Source organism: Carassius carassius, chromosome 16 (assembly GCF_963082965.1).
Source record: "Carassius carassius chromosome 16, fCarCar2.1, whole genome shotgun sequence".
Taxonomy (NCBI): Eukaryota; Metazoa; Chordata; class Actinopteri; order Cypriniformes; family Cyprinidae; genus Carassius; species Carassius carassius.
The window spans coordinates 21,023,993-21,045,144 of NC_081770.1; the positions used below are offsets into that span (position 1 = coordinate 21,023,993).

Consider the following 21,152-nt stretch of genomic DNA (forward strand, 5'->3'; position numbering starts at 1 on the left):
GTGATTCTATGTAGGGTTAATGGTAGATGTGATACAAGGCTTAGAAAGAGAAAACACAAATAGCAACATCTAAGCTATTCAATCTGACTTGTATTTTCCAAACTCTTTAGTCTGAGATAGAGGAAAACAAGTTTCATCAACCTATCTTCAGTCTTCCTGCTTGATAGAAGCAGATAAACCATTATGAGAATGGCAGGCTGAAACCCTGTCACCTTTGTCCATGCCTTTCGCTAAGGAGAAAGCAAGAAGAGTTTGTTTCTCAAGGTGATTGTAGCAGTGATAAGGGAGCAGGTCTTATTAGGGGTGACAGCAAAGGGGCTGTGGTGGTAGTACTGCCTGGATAACCTTGTACCTGCTTGCCCTTCTGCGCCAGGCTCCTCTGCCTTGCCTCGGCTGGGACACAATCTGCTGGCTGGAATTATCTCGCAGCTGGAGGAAAACTAAACATGATTTCTGACCTTTACTTCTCGTGTTTAACAGTAACCTTTGGTGGTCCGCTTGCACAGACGGGCCGAAATGAATTCCCGACCGCTGCGTGTGCGATTACGTGCATGTTGAGGCTGAGAATGATGAGAAAATCAGCGGTTGAAAGATGTTCCTTCAGTTGCCGTCCTCTGTCTGGGAAACTGCTAGCTTGAAATGTTAATTGAAGTCAAATTGCTTCGACAGAATTTGGAAACCTTTACACCTAGCCTCAGCCCCATCACGAAAGAAGAAAGCCATCGTGTTTACAACTGTGACGACAAGCGCTTATCAGAATCAACTAAACACTGGACTTATAAAAGTATGTGGAAAATGTAAAGTTTGCGACATAGAATCTTTAAAATACGTACGAGAGTTTTACACAATGGACTGTTATTGTGGCGACATTTCCATGCCCCTAAGGGTGACGCTGAATGAAAGGAACTATGATTGGTTCTTTGAGATGTCGGTCAAACGCCTCATGAGCAGGCCTTCGCCAATGGAAGCTGCCATGGATTCCAGACCTTCAGTCTGAAGATTACAAGGTACCTTATTTCTGCTCCCCCAAATGTAGCTGCTACAGCTAACACAAACTTAATACTCGGTTTGAAAAAATATATTCACAGGGCAGATGCCATAATATGTCTTGAGCTACTTTATTTCTGTTACAGCAAATGTAGCTGGTAATGCTAACGCAAATGTTGATACTCTGTTAGAAATTATATTTCAAGCAAAGCTTTATTCCTAGTCCAGGTGTATAGATGACTCACAGAATACTCAAAGCTAGGTGGATGGTTTTTTAAATATTCAACTTAGCCTATGATTATGTGTGAAGAGGATTAGCATATATTTTTCAGACATTTGGACCAGCCAAGTGTAATTGAGAGGAGTAATCTGAAGCCCTTTTTTCCCCTTTTTGAGGAAAAGCTACAATTACTTCTGCCGTACTCATTCTTCTCTGCTTATTGCAAGCTTATTCCACCAATAGCTAATTTTAGCATGCAGGCTAGACTGCATGTGCATGTTGAAAGAGGATTCCTTTCGATGAACTCATTATTCCGCAGTGCTCACCCTACTCACTGACACACTCCACATCTACCCCGGACTGTCACATCTGAGCAAATTCATGCAATCGTGCCCACAATCCTTTAGACTGGAGATTATAAAGGCATGGTGAAGTGCGGGTAAATCTTAAGCACAAGTGGAACCTAGCAGTTAGTCAAGGCACTGAGAGGAAAAATGACCTGTTACATTTTAGTTGAGAGGTTGAGCATGTGCATGTTTTTCAATATGTGTTGAAGCACAAGATTGTGGCAGAATTTTTATTTGACTGAAATTTAAACTACCTTTCATTTAATTTCAAATGTAGGGATGGGTTCCATTTTTTGAAAGATCTAAACATGTCCATGAAACATGCACAGAAAATTCAGACAAAAAAAATGTAAGTAATTAATTCAAATAAGCTACATTATCTAATTTGCATTATCTAATAATCACCAATGCATTTCAAACAAATGCTTCCATGGACTGAGTTTTTGAAAATCCATACGCTGTACTGACTGGCCTATGTGGAGTAATTCTATGTTATTTCTAGGCTAGGGGGGAAAATTAAGACATAAAACTTGTCATTGAGATGACTCCACTAAAAAAGTCTTGATGGTTGGTGTTGGGGGTTTCAACTCAAGGGGGTGGGACTTTTTTTTGGGGGGGGGTGGGTGCAGAAGATCAGAGTGACTAAAGCTGATTTATTCTGTGTTAGAGCTCAAATACCTTTGAGAGGCATTGAGCAGCCCTTCAAAAAGCAATAGCAGCCACCTTTATATCCAGCCTGTGCCAGTCATCAGGCCTGCCTCTGAAGCAAAATCAATCTGTTTCATATTGGAGATACCAGGGGAGAGGGAGAGAGTGTGTGTATGTGAGTGTACAATCTGTCCCCAAAGCTCTTTTTAATGACACATGCTACATAACAGAGCAAAGATAGAAAAGGGTTCAATAAGCCAAACATGCTGCTATCTGGAGATGAGGACTAATATAAAAAGGCTCAGATGGTACAGAGGGAGTTGTCAATCAAACATACTTTAATTTCTATTTTCAAATTCCCTTCCTTTTCTGCTCAGCGTGGACACACTTGCTTGGGCAGAAGTCCTCGCTAACAAAACAGACTTGGTACAAGAACCACCACAACAGCAAGCCAAAGAATATTAGCACACAGCCAAAATCATGTGGTTGGCAATGGTTACTAGCACTTATGGCATCCTCATAAATTCAGAAATGCACCTTTTATCAGGCAGCACACTGTTCATTTAATGATAACCCACATTATTAATTTAACTAAGCAGCATGTCAGTCAGGTGACCCGTCCAGGAGCTTCCTTTTACTCCCTGACCGCATGCAGATTGAAATGATTAAAAAAAGCATCTAGAAGAACAATTTAATCACATTAGCACTATAGACTTAATAACCACTGATTAAAATCCCTTGTGGAGTAGGTTCCTTGAGGTTTAGAAGGTCTCTTCTTTGTTTTTCTTTGAACAGGTGTGGTGACCTTTCAACCACTTAATGAGATTACGAGCATAATTAGAACTGAAGCCACTGACAGTCCCAACAGTCAACCCTCTTAAACTCGAGAGAATAACAAATGTCCATCTGGGTGCCACCTCGGAATTAGAGAAAGTAACGTAATTAAGTCTTAAACCATGGATCCTCAACTACCCTAGGGACTAGAGGACGAGCCCATAAAGAAAAAGCAGCATTAGCCATATAGCTTGCAAGCACTGCCTAAAGCTGTAGCAAGTCTGTCAAAGCAGGACACTCTAGGATTGGCCTAGGGTTGGCAAAGAAATCCCCGGCAACCATTAAAGTCACAACGGTGTTGGATTGCTCCTGTGGTGCTACTCTGAGCTGTTCATTTAGGATGATGTGCAACTATTGGGCCTGACCTAAGCACACTCTCCATCTCCAACATGGTCACCGAGAGGAAGGCAATAAGGGACCCAAGGAAACCCAATGGGTGCCTAGAGACCACTAAGGCTGGCCACTCAGAGGGAAGTCCAAAGACAGCAAAGTGTCAGAGTCAATGCGAACACACACCTCTACAATGGCAAAATCAATGGGGTTTTATGAGGCATCAATCTCCTCTACAAAGGCATGCTTATCTACTTCTGGGATGGACCACTGGATGTGGGACTTTGACATTCACTATTTTCCAAAAATTGCCAAACAAGGCTTTTAGAGATTTTATTCTTATGTCTGCAAGGTGGTCAAATTGGGGGCATTTTTTTATTTATTTTTTTAAATTAAAATTATTATTATTATTATTTTTTTTTTAACAAAGGTTAATTGATTTGTATAGTTCCTTGACAAAATGACAAAAGAAGTTGTGCATCTCTAATCTTGGAGGGCCACTGCAGATTTTAGTTCCAAATCTAATCAAACACACTGAATTGTCAAATACTGAAGACTTTGTTCAGGTGGGTTTGATTAGGGATGAAACTAAAATCTGTGGGACAGTAGTTTTACTGCTGCCAATGCCCAGTTGCCCAGAAAAATACTGGTTTTGCTCTCTTTTACACCTTTTCAAGATCATTAAATCCTCCACCACAGGATGTTTGCGTGGGTGAATCCAATAGACAGGTATACTTACTGTAAACAACAGATCACATGCTAGAGACCCAGAATTAAGGGTCTTGGCAAGTGTCCTGCAATATAATTGATTGTTAGGCAAGTTGTGCATCCTCGACCAACCTCACTCTACCTTCTCACCAACATCTATCCCTATTGCATTTACGCCTTTTGTTTACATCATGCCCCTTGATTTGACCAGACATCAAGGTCTGGGGCTCAGGGCTCCCATTTCAATATCTAAGCTAATTACTTTTTGATTTACAGTGTGTTGTTAATGGGTTTGGCAGGGGAAGCAAGGTTATCAGGCAGCAAAAGCCACTTCCCTTCCGTTCACTAGCACCATGGCCTGCTTAATTAAAATAATTAATCTGGGCATCCATCAGATAGATGGAGAGTCAGAGAAAGAGAATTGTGAAAATAGGAAGGTAGGCCCTTCTGAAAATGTACATACAGGGTTATAGCAGGTGGATCTGTTTTGACCAACATGATCCTTCAAGAACTAATTGATGGAAAGAATCTAAATTCCTAGTGGGTTCATTAGTATACCAGGATCTCATATTGGGTACCAGCATCCAAAACACAACAAACAAAGCTGCCCAGTTCTGCTGATCTGTTCAGCAGGGAGAAAGGCGAGCAAGTTAATGTATGTTCATTCAAAAGATACAGCAAGGAATAAAAGAACAAGACAACTACCTCCACGGCTCTCGCTGTCAGCTGGCTTCACCTGGATGGGGCGAGTCATCTGGAAGAAGAAAAACAGTACAGACAAGACAAAGGGTTAGTTCAGGCACAGGCAACCACTGTCACCACAATAAGCCAACAGGCTCAAATTATTGAGCCTATGTCCGTCACAAAAAAATCCTGTCTAAGTTTGGATAAAATGCAGATTCACATGTTGGTTTGCAGGGCAAATAAAAAATACAAGAGTGGTGATGTGTACCATCATGCCTTCACGTTACTTGCACCCTATTTCTATTTTTGAAGTGCTGCACAGCTACTCCAGGCACAGCTCTGGTTTTCTCCATCTGAAATAGAGATATTTGCAAATGTCCTGTGTTTGCATTGACTACCATTTTATTTGAGCATTAAATCAGCACCAGGGCATATGGGGGCAATGCCAAGTTCCTGAGCGTACCTCCAGACAAAACCCTAAAGACACCTTTGATTTATTATATTCAGGTAAGTCAGTTCTCTCAGAAACCATATTTCTTACGCTCCAAGCAACTGTAGGTACAGCGCGCATCTACTTATACAGGTAAAGACTGACATCTCTAAAACTTTTGGCCACAATTACACTTCAATGACACATTCCAAATCAGGAATCGAATACAACAATAGTGGTATCTGAAAATTAGCTTCTTTAGTTTAAAGTCCATCTCCATATCTGAAAAATCTCTGGTCTCATCAACAAGGTTTTTTTTTTTTTTTTGCTTCGCAGTGCTCACTTAGTTACAGCCTCTAGTGATGGTGGCATGGAGGAAATGAAATGCAACTACAATTAAAGTGGAGGTAGTCACAAGAAAGAGAGAGATCAATGAAGCCCTATTGATCCCTGCCCCTTAGGCTGTGGAGAGTGTCTGGCAAGGAGGGATTCTGTGGGTAGAAGGCTCACGGTAATCTACTAAAGCCTGATAAGAATGGCATTTGTTGGATTAGATGCCTCTGTCATCACAGTTTTTGTGCTCTGTATTTCGCTCAACATTTTTTTCGCCCATTATCCCTGTAAAGGCTGAAGTTTGACTGATTCTTATTCTACAAACTTGAGCAAAACAGAAAGAAAATATATATATAGTTTGTTTGTTTTTCCTTCCTTTGCCCATTGTTCAAGGATTCAAACGGATTTTGCTGCAGGATCAAAGGATGTTCAAAGGGTTTTTCTATTCTACCATTTATTCCTACCTGGGGATGTAATGTACAACTATTGGACTATTGGAACAGTAAAGCAGCTTTATAAAGTGACTTCTTAATAGCTTATTTCCTTTCTTTCAGGGTTTATTTTGTGAAAATGCACATCTGATTCATTTGCATAAATGCTGATTAATATAGAGTTTTAAAGTTAAGGTTACACTTTCTTTAATTTTTGAAAAACAGGACAGATCCTGTCCTAAAGGCCTAATTTACACTATAATATCATTCCCTAGCATTGAATTCCAATGGGAGCTTTCTATCGATCCAAAACAAACTGCTAATAGCAACAAAGCAGGCCCAGTTTGCTTGAAAAAGGGCCAAGAGCTGTAAGGAGATTTGTGACAAGATTGCCCAAATTTGCGATGTGCCCTTTGCAGGCTCCCTAGCCATCTGTAACCTGAAATTAAGCCTTTTTGAATGCTGCAGCAACTTTCGTTTCATGTCGACACAACTCAAGAGCCAGGGAAATGTTTCAGAGAAGACAGGATCAACATGTTTTCTTTCTCCTCAACATATTTTCTTTTACTGACCAATTGTGTGTGTGTGTGTGTGTGTGTGTGTGTGTGTTTGTGTGTGTGTGTTGGGTGTGGGGAGCAAACTGAAAAAGGTCAGTTTTAAAGACAGGCCAGTCCCATAAAAGCATGACTTGTTCAAGGAGAAACACCATAATGGGATTTTAAAATGCTTAATAACATGCTGAAATATGACGAAGAGGGCCAGGTCAGATTCATTAAGTGTTAAACGTATCCATTTTTTCCTTGAGGAACAGAATAACCTTCCTCTGAGAAATTATTCCATAAATGTATCCATCGTAAATAATAACTAGCAGGGTCTAAATCTTTTTACAAAAGGGGAAAAGGCAAAATTCTTTTGAAGGTCAGAGTTCAGTAGCTTTGTCATTAACTTCAGTTAAAAAATAAATACATTTGTCTATATGAAATACATTATGACAACTCAGATGTTTTTAAGCATAAAGGCAAAAACAATCCAACAGGCATAATCGTGAGACATAACCATTCCAAACAAATCACCTGACAAACACAAACAGTGGCCCACATTATACACAACAGACGCTTTTATAAACATTGCAATATGCATGCAACACTGTGGATGCAATGCCTGGTAATAAAAGATATTCTGTTTTGCGAGGGAATGCATTCAGAATTACCTCATACCTGTAAACGCCATCAGTGAGATGTATTCCTAACACATTGGACTTCTGTGTAAGGTTTATGGATTCACTTTTCTAACTAGTCACTGTCCTGGTCATAAAATGCTGGAGTAAAGGTACATTTGTTTTCCTAAGAGCAATGTGTTTCTCACTTGTACATTTAGTATCGACTGAACTCTGTTTATTGCATTTTTCTCACCTCTAATGGGATGGCGTTCACTTCATTTACACACATTTACTCACTCACTCTCACACACACTCACATATTTGGATCCCCATTGACTTCCACAGTCAATGACAAAAGAGCATAAATATATTCATTTATATATATATTAACTAATATTACCATATAGTATAATCACTAGAGACAACATTTATTTTCTGTCCGAGTATAAATAATAAGTAAATAAATAAGATTACTTAATAAATCAAAAGCATTTTTAAACTACATTTTGGATGTGGTTGCATCACTGCTGCAAACAAATTTAAAAGTGTTGAGGACATAATTGACAAAGACCATCCTAACCATAAATGACCTCTATGTTGTAAACACAATCATTTCACATACATTTATGGTACATGCGCCAGAAACAAAACGACGGGCAGCTGACAAACTCGTGCTGTTGTCAGGGAAAGCATTCATTTAGCTCGAGTCCTGTGAGAGCTCACTATGCCTCGCCACGGCTTTTGTGCCTTTATTGCCACAGTGTTCTTTACACATAAGATAAAATGAATGAGTTTGCCTTATGCTGTGTTCCTTGCAAAAAAAAAACAACAACAGCAACACGTGTTCTAATTGTGATAGATTTAAGGAGGTTTGCCGCTCGGAATGGCGAATGCACCGAGGTCCAGGACAAAAACAGAGGTATGGAAGGGGCTGTAAAGAATGGAAGGCAAAGGAGAACTGCCTGCAACTGCCAGATAAGATTGCTTCTCAGTTGAGTGGCATTTCCAGAGCCATGACTCCACCTTATTGCTCCCTTACATATGCTGATAGACTCATGCAGGCGGAAACACACACTTATAGGTTCCCATCTGCAGCAAAAGCACCAGCGTCCCTGTGTTTGCCAATCTGTTGTTTAAACTCAGCGGAACAATTCAAATCCCCACGTCCCAACAGGACTGTGTCAGTTGTATCTCGTTTGGGATGATGCACACGATTCCTCCGGTCCCCAGCAATCCCGACCGCCGCGTATGGAAACACATTCTTCGGGATTTCCGACATAGCTATGGGAGCAACTGTCTCTTTGTCCTTGTCATCTGTTTCTTTAAGCACACAATAGTCGATAATCATGTTGTTTGCTGTGCTGCTGTCTTTCAAAAGGGGGAGCTATCAAACAGGGTAAACAAAATACAGTGGGGGATATGAAACAGCCATTCTCCTGAGAGACAGTCTGTTCTCCTGTAGTGATATTTGATTAGGCACCACTGTGCTGGGATAGATAGAAATTCAGTACAAGCTGCTCCAAGCAAATCGGGACTGTGCCTTGTTGCCTCCGTCTGTGATGAACTTGAAATAATTCCTGTATTTGTTTTACGCCGTTCTGTCATAAATATCATGCGGGACAAACAGTCAACATGGACGAAATTTATGGTTTGCTTTGGTTTTTACAAACTGTGAATGAGAAAAATACAGGGTTTTCCATAGCAGCCAAACTGGAATGTTTATTGTACACAATTTTATTCCAGGTCAGTCACTGCTTGCAGAATCCTGTTAAAAACAGACTTTGAGCTTTGCTCACCTGCTGGGCTTTATGTTCAAAAGGCATTTCGTACCACATCCTTTTTTCCGTTCACATGCATTATTAAAATGGTTCTCAACTTATAACAGTTCTGTGCTGTGCTTTAAAATAATTGTATAAATCGGAGAGTATATGAAGCACATAAATAGTACATTTTAAGTTGTAATGTTTTAAAGCATGGTATAAAGCATATAACTGAAATAAATTAACATTCAAAAGTTTTGGGTTAGTAAGATGTTTTTTTTTAGCTAGGCCACATTAAATTGAATATCAAATTTATATTTCAAATAAATACTGTTCTTAGAACTTTTGTTTCATCAAATAATTATTTGAGAAAATGTATCACAGTTTCCACGAAATATGAAGCAGCACAACTCTCTTCAAAATTATTAATAATTAGAAATGTTTCTAGAAATGTTTTAGAAATGACTTCTAAAGGATAATGTGACACTGAAGACTGGAAAATAAAAATATTGTAATTTGTAATAATATTTCACATTATTACTGTTTTGTTTTTTTTCATAAAAATAATCAAATAAATGCAGCCTTGACGTGCACACAAGACTTCTTTCAAAAACATAGAAAACTTTACCAAAATGTACAAATAGTTAACAAAAAAAAAAGAGCAAAATTACATATTTTGGTTTAATAAAAAAAATAGAAATTTGCAAAAAAAAAAAATTAACTACTGTAAAAGCTGGAAATGTTCCCTAAAAAATTCAATGATAGACGATGCAAATGTTTGTTTTGTTGTTGTTGTTGTTTTTTACATTTTAAACAATTATTATAAACAAACAACAAATAAATAAATGCGTAACTTGTGCTAATTTTAAAACTATAGCAGCCCTGCTGTGAAACAAGCTTGACTGATTAAGAGTAGGGATCCTTTGTGTGTGTGTGTGTGTGTGTGTGTGTGTGTGTGTGTGTGTGTGTGTGTGTGTGTGTGTGTGTGTGAGGGAGAGTGTGTCGGTGGTTTGGCTGGAGTTTAACAGTGAGATAACAGCCTATTCCCTGATCATTATTTAGCATTAGCAGGCCATCAAAGCCCTTTCTCCTCTGTTATTCCTAATAGGGAAATAAATACCTTTTGACGGAAGCATCCCAGCTGCGATAATTAATATTTCCAATTATTGATTTGAAAGTGTGCTGTGTGGTGACAGCCTTGGACCTCGGCTCAACTAATAAATCTACTGTAGAGGAAGGTGAGAGCGGAAGAGAAAGGGATGGCGAGAGGGAGAGTTATTCTTCCTTCTACAGCTGTTAGTCTGCATCCAACACAAAGCTACAAAGTAAGAGTTTTAATAATAATAAAAAAATAATATGGGCTACATTTATGAAGCATTTAGATGCTTGACAGACATTTGATTTACTTTTATGGAAAAGAGCGGTTAACATATCCCTAAAAATTGTTCCTTTAGTCCTCCACAAAAGTTAAAAGGAGTTTCAAACAACAGGGGGGGGGGGGGTGGATAAATGACAAAATTAGCATTTTTGCGTAAAAATGTAAGTCATTTGTTTGCCAGAGTCTCTCAGAGGAAGAAAATGAGACAGAAAATGGATGAGGGAGAACGAGGTGAAGAAGTATCTGGCAGCATGTGTGCGGGTTAGGTATTTTGCTCCCAGCTCCTCTGTGGAAGCCCTGATAAGAGTATCGACTGCACCGACTTGTCAATCGCAAGCGTCTGAAGTCGAAAACTCCGATAGCTTCTCTCCGATTCGCACAATACTGGAGGTCGGATGTAGCTCCAGTGCCTGCGACCATTGACACCGCACTTTCTGAGCAATCTGGAATGTCTGCATCGCTCTGAAAATGTCTAGCGGTGTGGTCTAGCTAACGTCGAGTTATCTTACGCGACATCAAGCATGCGCTTTCAGTCTGACGTCCCTCAAAAGGTCAGTGGTCTAGATTAGATCTTTCCCCCCTAACGTTCCTCGGCCTCCTAAGTTTCCACCACAAGACGTAGCTGCTGACCTTTCACGGTGCTACAACCAGGATCCCACCGAAGACCATCAGTAAAACAGTGTCTGTATGAGTCTGTACAACAGTTCCTGGAGTGAACCCAGTTTTAACACAGGTTTACCTGGAAGTGGATGAAAGGTCCGAGCTGAAAAACTCAACCAAAGAACGATAAAAGGCTCTAATCCTACAAACGCTCGCAAGCCAGTCACCAGAGTGTCAAAGCGAGATAAAGAGAGAAAGGTAGTGCACAAGAGAGATTCCCTGACTTCACAGCTGCTATGGTCTTTTATCAGGGGAAGGGCATCTTTCTCAGACATCTCTGGTAAAGGCGTTTGCAGTTCAAAGAAAGCCATTGCTTTCTGGAAAGAGACGTGAGGTTTGTTGGAGGAAAAAGTCTCTGTCAACAAATTCCTAAGAAGCACCATGGTGTTTGTTTTGATCTCTTTTTATTCTCAATTTCGCTTCCAGCCTTGTCTCGAAGAACCTATTTGAGGATCAATTGGTGGCGTTTCATGTCAAAATGTCAACAATCATGTTTAGCGACTCTTATGTCTTCAAAGTTTTATGATGACAGCTTTAAAAGTACATGATGTCAAAAGAAGCACTTCCAAGCTAATAAAATAGAATAAAATCACCCACTGATGATTAGGCCACGCCTTCTCATGAATAATGAATGCATCTAATTACTATTGTACTCATCTACATCTAAGGAAGCCATGAGAGTGCATGATTATTGTTTTTGTCATGATTTTCCTTGTGTTGTCCAACTCTCATTCTAATTTTTCAAGATCTCAACAAACCAAGTTGTTCAAGTGATCTCAACATAAACAGTTTTCTTGAGATGAGACATAAAAATGAATAAGTTCTTGACTTACTTTTCTTGTGATCCTGACTAAACAAAAAGTTTTCTTAAAATCTAGACATAAACATTGAGTTCTTGAGTTCTTGATCCTTCAATAACAATTGGTTGTTTTCTCCAGTTTTTACTTTGTTCTTGTGATACCGCCCCAACCAATGTTGTTTTCTCACGGCTTTGCCTTACTTTTCTCATAATTTCAGAGTAACACGACTGCTTTCTCAAGATTCAGACTTTTTTCGTGACATGTCAAAATCGAGAAAGCCGAGATCTAGAGGAAATTGTTTTCTTGAGATCTCTTGACCTGAATTACTCATGAAACTTTGACATTGAGTATTTCAGGACGCTTTAATACTTTTGCTTTGTTTATCTGGCTAAAACCAGCACTACATTTCTGCTCAGAAACCGAATTAAATATAGTATGATGTATATGCACAACTATGTGAACAACCTTAGCATTTCGACTGCCGGATCTCTTTAGGATATGCTAATACAGCATTCAGGAGACTTCATGGTATTGCGCTCTGTGCTTGCTTTGCCCTGCCGTGGCGGAACGAGGGGGAAGCTCCCCTTGCTGTCACTGCTGCTACAGGATTGTGACAGATTACAGGGCACTCCTCTGACCAATGGGTGGCCAGCACTGCTTCCTGGTCAGTGACCCATAATTCCCAGCATACCTATGCCGAGTTGACGTTTCTTTAATGGGTTACAGACCTCCGGCGAGCCAACGCCTTCTCAGAGCTATGATAGCCTCTTAGCAATTCACCACAGCTTGCAGTTTTTTTGTCTTTTTTTAAGCCATGCACCCTTCCATGCCACATCTAACCTCTTTCAACCTCGTGGTCCTGAGGGGATGACAACGGCAGAAGAGAAAGGAGAGAGGCAGAGGAGAAAGGGAGCCAGCGATGCAAGTCGACCAAGTGTCAGGTGTGGACAGAAAAAAAGCCGGGGGGAACGACTAGGAGATGGGAGGATAGACAGATGGAAAGGGAAAGAGAGAAAGTCCTGAAACCAAAAGTGGCATTTGCTTAAAGCCATTCACCTATCTGCCATGAGAGATGATGCAATAATGGTAATGTGCCCGACTGCAGCTATTCCCAAACAGTGGGTTGCAACTCAAAAATGGGTTGTTGGTCTGTTCTGACAGAGTTTGAAAGAAAAGAAAAAACTGTGCTAAATGCAGATAGCAGCTAACCACATAATCTTGCTAAATAAAAGGATGATTTTTCTTGTTGCCCTAAAAAGTTGTGTGTCCAATTTAACCAGCCATCAACCATTGTCTATTTCTTACAACATTTCAGCACACTTATCTCACACGTGATCTAAATCACAGTTGCCTTGACAATCGATAGTGAAGCAACAGATCTTTGTGTGTTCAGTGTTTTACAGCTGAGGCAATGTGGCTCGGTGTCTGTCATTGTGAGTGTGTTTGTATGAACTAGAACTCAATGAGGATCCAGCGTGCTTAGTCCATCTGTCTGCGGTTGCAGTCCAATTAAACTCAAATAACAACTCACTCCACTCTGGCATAGATAAAGTATACGATTTAAATAAGGCCCTCATTATCTGCTTCTATTATCAATCCAATCAGACAGATTCAGACAATAAAAGATGCAATTTAGGGCTTGTATTAATTTGATCACTGATGTATTGTACAGTGCATCCAGAGATGATAATTACGGAGCCCCGCACATGACATGCAGGAAAAAATATTAGGCTAAATCGTGTGCACGATTTACTAAGTTGTTCCCTCAATGTATTAAAACGTGCACAGGATTACTATTGGATTCCCTCGATTTACTATTTCGTTCACTCGATTTATAAATTGTGCGCACGATTTACTAATTCGTTCCCTCGATTTGCTTAATTGTGCGCACGATTTAGCAAATCGAGGGAACGCAATAGTAATCGTGTGCACATTTTAGTACATTGAGGGAACGAATTAGTAAATCGTGCGCACAATTTATTTATTTTTTCTTGCATGTCATGTGCGGGGCTCTGGAGATAATTAAATAGTGCAACAAAAAACAAAACAAAAAAACACATACATTTGTTGTATAAATAAAAAATCTAACTATTTATTTATTTATCAAACCTGTTTCTCCTTATTTGATAATATGTGTGCGTGTGTGTGTGTGTGTGTGTGTGTGTGTATATATATATATATACTGTATACACACAAACACACACTTTTTTCTAGCAATATTAGAGGTGAAGTTATGAAATGAAAACCACCTTCTTTTTTAGCTTTCACTGTTTTGTTGAATAATGAAGAGTTTCTAAACTGAATTAACTTTTGTGCCTACTATTTTTTTTTACTATATATTTGTTCAAATATAAATAAAAAGAAAAAATAGTTTTGGCAATAAATAGACTTTTAAATGAATACAGAAAACAGTATTAAAAGTATAGTTCACTCAAAAAGAACATTTCTGTTATAATTTACTCACTCTCATGTTGTTCTGTAATGCCATATGATTTTCTTCATCGGTGAAACACAAAAAATATACGGCTGAAGAATAAGTTGATAGTGATTGTTTGAATCTCCGAAAGTGACTTTACAACTATCTACATAAATGTTCTCCATATTAGCCTATATTTTACAACCCCTCAACACATGCTAAGAAGTTCACCACTTACAGCGTAACAGCACAAGCTAAATTACTTCTTATGCCATTATAGTTTTAAGTGCTTCATGAAACAACCTAGTGAGAGCTGCTTTGTTATAGTTTCTCCAGAAAACCATTTCCTGCATCCTCCTATACATGGAGTATACAAACCGGCTAAATAAACACATGCTGCCGTTTAGACCTTGAACTAGCATGACCTCGGTGCTGACAGGCAGATGAACTCCAGCATTTTCCATATCCCACCCCGAAGGACTCCAACTACGTGAAAACAAGGTGCCGTTATGCAGAAAACATGATAAGTGTCTGTCCATCTCAGAGTACATCTATATTGATTTTAATAGTGGGAACGTGAACGTGTTACATGTGTTTGTCGAGGTGTTCATAGCAGTTTTAATCTCTAAATTGCAAAATTGCTGATGAAAGGTTCGTCTAGATGAAAAATGTGCACCACGGAAATCATTAAACGGTTAAATTACACCATACGGTCTGCGCAAATATGACAAGAATACGATTGTTTTAAATAAACTAGTTAGTCAATAATGGCGTGAATTTACCTCAGCACAAAGGTGCATTCACAGCATATCGTAATTACTGTGGTTACGAGATAAGAACTTGAAAAAGTGTTTACGTCCTCTTAGAACTCGTAATTACAAATTGTGAACTGGCAGTTCTCTTACGAGAGCTCTCTCGTACTGCGTCTTAGCTAAGACGCTACGGGAAAAGTCTCTTTTCACGAAATACTGAAGCAAAAAATTATCCTTAATTTTGTATTTTTGTAAAGCGCATTTGCAGCAGTACACAGCCATAGGCGAGACGGCTCGTTCGCTCATTGGCTTGTTCTGCGGCAACTGCACAGCCTATCGAGCGTGGGCTGATGCAACATCAGACCAATAAGGGCGCTTCGCGCCCTTCTTGCCACTTCCCGCCGAAACAGGTGTGGCCCAACCTATAAAAGGAGCTCGAAAAGGCTGACTCACCTGATTTTTCATCTCTTCAGCGAAGCTCACGCATCGCTGGATCACGGAGGAAGCAAGCGCCGTCTGAGAAAGCACATCAGCAGGACGAGCCATTCTGAAGCTGCTGGCATCGCCGCCTTCCATTGCCGTTCCTGCTGCGCTATCCGGCGCCTATATCCTTTCAATCCTGTTATATACAAGCTGTTCTTTATGTGTGTGTGTGTGTGTGTTCGCCCTGCGACACACACTCGTAAAAGAGCTCGCGTCTTTTTTAAGATGCCTTCCTGCGGCTCGTCAGAGCCCCACTCAGCGAGGGAGACCGGTACGTCATCTGTGTCTCCTGCCTGGGTGAAGATCATGCAGCGCTCGCTCGCTGACGCCGGATGCCCCCACTGCGAGCTGTTGCCATGGTGACTCTGAGGACTCGCCTGGCCTTTTTCTCTGAGCCTGCATTCTCCGCTGCGCTGAGGCGCCATAAAAGCATCGCTTCCAGCGGATTCCGGAACCGTCTTCAGCTCAACCGAGCTCGCCGGTTCGCCCTGCTTCACCGCCCCCCCCTGCATCGCTTCCCGGTGGGCAGCGCCCGCTGTTTGCCGGCGCGTCGTCCGAGGAAGTCGATCTCAGGGCCGCGTCAGGGGAAGAGGACACGCGCTCTCTGCTAGCTTCGGGCAGTGAGGGCTGGGCGAGCTCCGAGGATCTCGCGCCTTCTGCTCAGAAGCCCAGCAGACGAGCTGACATCGAGAAGGAGCCGGGGCGAATGCTCGTGTTGGCCGCGATGAGTCTCGGCCGCGAGTGGTTTGCACCAGCGCCCCCCCCCTCTCGTTCCCGGCTGGATGGTATTTCCCTTTCGGATGAGCGTACTTCTCAAAGCCCGCCTCATTTCTTCCTGAGCTTCACGAAGAGGTGGAACGCTCACGAAGGCTTGGAACGCTCCATATTCAGCACGAACTCGTTCGTCTGTCTCACTAGCATTCTCCACACTGATGATGCTAAAAACAGGAACTACCACTCACTTCCGCCGGTGGAACAGGCGATAGCGACGCACCTTTGTCCGCCCTCTGCTGGACGGCGGCAAAAGCGGTGTTGCCATCTAAAGCCTCCTGTGTGACGCTGCGTCGGCACTACACACGATGGCTGCTTCATCGAAGCGCCGGTGTACGAGTTCCGCTGCGGCCGGGCTCTCACCTAAGCGCGCTGCTGTTTCAGTTTCCAGAGATTGTGACTGTTTCAGCGTTGTTTGCAATGCGCAACGCGCACTACATAGTAGACGTGCCCACTCCTCAGTGCCCACAATCACTATGTCACACGCGTCATGTGGTTTCTGTAAAAACGAAACCCGTGCACGTTCGTCCGGCCACGGCCGATGGTGCTATAAATGTAGTGACGATGCCCACTCCTCAGTGCCCATCTCCACATGTAAGCACAGCCCTGCACACAGGGCCTGCGCCCATAATGTCGACTCAAGTCGGTCGCGCACACTGCATAGTAAACGTGCCCACCCCTCAGTGCCCACAATTACTATGTCACACGCGTCATGTGGTTTCTGTAAAAACGAAACCCGTGCATGCTCGTCCGGCCACGGCCGATGGTGCTATAAATGCAGTGACGATGCCCACTACCCAGTGCTCATCTCCACATGTAAGCACAGCCCTGCACACAGGGCTAGCGCACATAAGATCGACACAGATCGGTCGAGCGCGCCGCATAGTAAACGTGCCCACTTCCCAGTGCCCACATACACTATGTCACATACGGCGCGGGGCTTCTGTAAAAACGAGGCCCGTGCACGTACATTCTGCACAGGCAGACAGCGAGTTGAAAGTGGTAAAAGTGCACACATGCAGCCCACGGTTACTCGCAGATATATCGAGTCCCACGGGACCCGCTCAGCCTCCCTCCAGTCGGTTAAGCGCCGGAACGGGGTCGAGGAAGAGCGATCTGCCCGCTGTGATCAGCGCGCTCCCCGCCTCAGATGCGCAGCACACTCGAGCGCCGCCGTTGCCCAGTCAACAGAGCGCGTTTCGCATCCAGCCCTTAGCCATTCATGCAGATGCATGGTCAGTGCTTCCAGGGGTTTCGGATTGGGTGCTAGGCATTATAAAGAGAGGCTACTCGCTACAGTTTTCTCGACGCCCACCGTGCTTTTCAGCGCGCGTCGAAACTACGGTCAAAACAGAAGTAGCACACATACTTCGGGCCGAAATATCAAAACTGTTGAGCAAAGGGGCTGTAGAGCCTGTGTCTCAAAGCGAGGGGGGGCTGTACAGCAGATACTTTCTGGTGCCCAAGAGAGACGGGGGTCTCCGGCCCATACTGGATCTAAGACAGCTGAACAGGCATTGATGAAACGCAGTTTCAAAATGCTCACGACCAGGAAGCTCCTCGCGCAGATTCGCAGAGGGGACTGGTTCATGTCAATAGATCTGAAGGACGCGTATTTTCAAATACAGATAGCGTCAAACCACAGGCGATATTTGAGATTCGCCTTCGAGGGCCAGGCATACCAGTTTGCAGTCCTGCCATTCGGCTTGTCCATAGCTCCTCGTACGTTTACGAGGTGCATGGATGCAGCGCTCGCTCCTCTTAGACTCAGAGGCACACGAGTGCTGAATTATTTGGACGACTGGCTGGTTCTGGCCCGATCATGAGCGGAGCTCATGGACCACAGAGCCGTTTTACTCGATCACCTCGAGAAGCTCGGCCTCAGTGTCAATTGGGTGAAGAGTTCGCTGAACCCCAGTCAGACGATCCTGTTTCTGGGTATAGTTCTGAACTCATGTTCCATGATGGCGCGGCTGTCACCACAGCGCGCGATGGGCATCCAGCGTGCCGCGAGTTCTTTCCACTGTGGCGCGACTGTGTCGCTCAAACACTGTCAAAAGATGCTGGGTTTCATGGCCTCAGCATCTCCGGTTCTGCGGCTGGGCCTGCTCCGCATGCGCCCCCTGCAGTTCTGGCTGAAGGCTTGGGTGCCGCGCAGAGCGTGGGCGTCTGGCCGGCTGCATTTCAAGGTCGATCAGAGCTGTGTTGCGGCTCTAGCACCTTGGACAGCGAACGGCTGGTACCGATCAGGTGTAAGCCTGGGGACTTCCCCGAGTGTGAAAATGGTGTCGACGGACGCCTCCACTTCGGGATGGGGAGCGCTGCTCGAAGGCAGACCGTCCTTTGGCCTATGGTCAGAACGGGAAAAGCTCCATCATATCAACTGCCTGGAAATGCTGGCAGTGGAGAACGCGCTGACGCGCTTTTGTCCCCATATCAAGGATCACCACGTCATAGTCCGTTCGGACAACATGTCCGTGGTGTCCTACATAAATTGCCAGGTCGGTCTCGGGTCCCGAAACCTGTGCAGGCTGACGGAACGCCTCCTGATTTGGGCTCAGCGCAACGTGCGCTCGCTGAGAGCAGTGCATGTGCCTGGACTGCAGAATCTGGGTCCAGACAGGCTGTCCAGAGGCAATGTTCCTACGGGCGAATGGTCTCTACACCCGCAAACAGTCCGGCTGTTGTGGGAAAGATTTGGCATGGCGGAGGTGGACCTCTTTGCGTCCCACGAAAACGCTCACTGCCCTGCGTTCTTTTCCAAGAACGAAAGCGCGCTGTCATGGAGATGGCCGTGCTGCCCGCTTTATGCGTTCCCTCCCGTCTCCCTCCTTCCGCAGGTGATAGAACGGTTGAGAGAAACGGGATGTTCAATACTGCTTGTAGCACCTCTTTGGAAGAACCAACCATGGTTCCCAGATTTGATGCAGTTAGCAGAAGTCGCCCCGTGGCCGGTACCGTTGAGGAAAGACCTCCTCTCGCAGGCCAGGGGCTCGATTTGGCACCCTCAACCGGAGTTGTGGTCCCTCTATGTATGGGCACTCAATGGTTACCCGCTGATCTCGCAGTGGGAGTGCTAAATACCATCACTCAGGCTAGAGCTCCGTCGACACGACGTCTGTATGCCTCGAAGTGGTCGGTGTTCTCCAGCTGGTGCACAGCTCGAGGTTATTCACCCCTTAGTTGTGAGGTGACGGAGGTCCTTTCCTTCCTTCAGGAGCTGTTGGATAAGGGCAGAGCCCCATCCACGCTCAAAGTTTATGTGGCTGCCATCGCGGCGTTTTCTGAAACGGCGTCCGGTCAGTCAATAGGAAGGAATGATTTAGTCATCCGGTTCCTCAGAGGAGCTAGGAGGCTGAATCCTCCCAGACCTCCGTCAGTCCCTATGTGGGACCTCACGGCGGTTTAGGAGGCCTTGAAAGGTCCCCCTTTCAAGCCTATCCAATCGATTAGCCTTCAGCATCTGTCGTTCAAGACAGTATTCTTGTTGGCTCTCGCTTCTGTGAAGCGTGTGGGTGATTTGCACGCGCTCTCGGTGAGCCAGTCGTGCTTGGAGTTTGGGCCCAATGACTCAAGAGTCATACTCAAACCTAGGCACGGTTATGTGCCGAAATCCCTCAACACACCGTTTCGGGCTCAGGTTATTGCCCTGTCTGCCCTGCCGGTGTCAGGGGAGGATGGAGACTCGAGTCTTCTTTGCCCTGTCAGGGTTTTAAGAGCTTATGTGTCTCGCTCTGCTGCCTTTCGGCAGACGGAGCAGCTATTTGTCTCGTTCGGTGGGCGTTCCAAGGGAATGGCTGTTTCGAGACAGACTCTATCCAGATGGATAGTTGACGCCATAGCGTTAGCTTACGCTTCCAGGGGCCTTCAGTGCCCGTTGGGTGTCAGAGCACACTCCACAAGAGGCATCGCCTCGTCGTGGGCGTGGTCTACTGGGATCTCCTTGCAGGATATATGTATGGCGGCAGGTTGGGCCTCGCCGTCTACATTTATCAGGTTCTATAACCTGGAGGTTCCCGCCTTGCAAGCAAGGCTGCTGTCGGTATAGGCGAATCAGGGCCCTGAGGGGAATTCTGAGTTCACGAGCCCTATGCGCTGCCGACTGTTATATGGGCAGTATTGCGTAAGACCCGCATTGCCACATTGGTCAGGCCTTGCCTCGGCTGTGTGACGTCATATTGCCGCATCTACGGATGCTGCTAGATATGGGACGGAGGGCTTTTTCCCTTTTCTGTCCTGGACTCTCTGTGAGTCCCTCAGGTGACTGTGCACTGTAAATCCTGGGCGTTGCTTCAGATTTATTGGTGTGTGATCCCTGCGCGCACGGCGTTTTACATTGGGTTCCCGTAGCGTCTTAGCTAAGACGCAGTACGAGAGAGCTCTCGTAAGAGAACGTACTCGGTTACTAAACGTAACCTCGGTTCTCTCTAGAAGAGCGAACGAGTACTGCGTTCTCTGCCGTGCGCACGATTCACTCTGGTTCGCTTCGGCGATGAAATAAATCAGGTGAGTCAGCCTTTTCGAGCTCCTTTTATAGGTTGGGCCACACCCGTTTCGGCGGGAAGTGGCAAGAAGTGGCTTATTGGTCTGATGTTGCATCAGCCCGCGCTCGATAGGCTGTGCAGTTGCCGCAGAACAAGCCAATGAGCAAACGAGCCGTCTCGCCTATGGCTGTGTACTGCTGCAAATGCGCTTTACAAAAATACAAAATTAAGGATAATTTTTTGCTTCAGTATTTCGTGAAAAGAGACTTTTCCCGTAGCGTCTTAGCTAAGACGCAGTACTCGTTCGCTCTTCTAGAGAGAACCGAGGTTACGTTTAGTAACCGAGTACGTTTTCTGAGAGCTACGGCTTGTACCAAGTGACTACTGCACCTCACGCAAAACAAGAGAGAAATGGTGGCGCTTCCAGTAGTAAAATTTAATGAAGCAGTTATTTCGTAATATTTACGTTTTAAAAACTTTTTTTTTTTGTCAATGTAGAAAATTGACTTTTGCCAATGTAGATGTCTTCATACAAAA

The 21,152-nt window shown here is 43.8% G+C and overlaps 1 protein-coding gene and 1 long non-coding RNA gene across 12 annotated transcripts in view; one reads left to right on the top strand and one right to left on the bottom strand.

Moving 5' to 3' along the window:
- Window positions 1-21,152, bottom strand: part of LOC132159873 (CUGBP Elav-like family member 5) — a 188,092-nt gene that overhangs the window by 87,840 nt on the left and 79,100 nt on the right. For all 11 annotated transcript variants that reach the window (XR_009437912.1, XM_059569516.1, XM_059569514.1 and 8 more), the window contains exon 3: window positions 4,780-4,828. Coding sequence is in view for 10 of the 11 variants with exons in the window: in XM_059569516.1 (XP_059425499.1) it covers window positions 4,780-4,828 (49 nt within the window). In the remaining variant the exon portion in view is untranslated. The remainder of the gene's footprint in view (window positions 1-4,779; window positions 4,829-21,152) is intronic.
- The window catches only part of LOC132159875 (uncharacterized), a 164,233-nt gene continuing 158,703 nt past the window's right edge, over window positions 15,623-21,152 (top strand). Inside the window, exon 1 of the long non-coding RNA XR_009437913.1 lies at window positions 15,623-15,635. This is a non-coding gene — a long non-coding RNA (uncharacterized LOC132159875). The remainder of the gene's footprint in view (window positions 15,636-21,152) is intronic.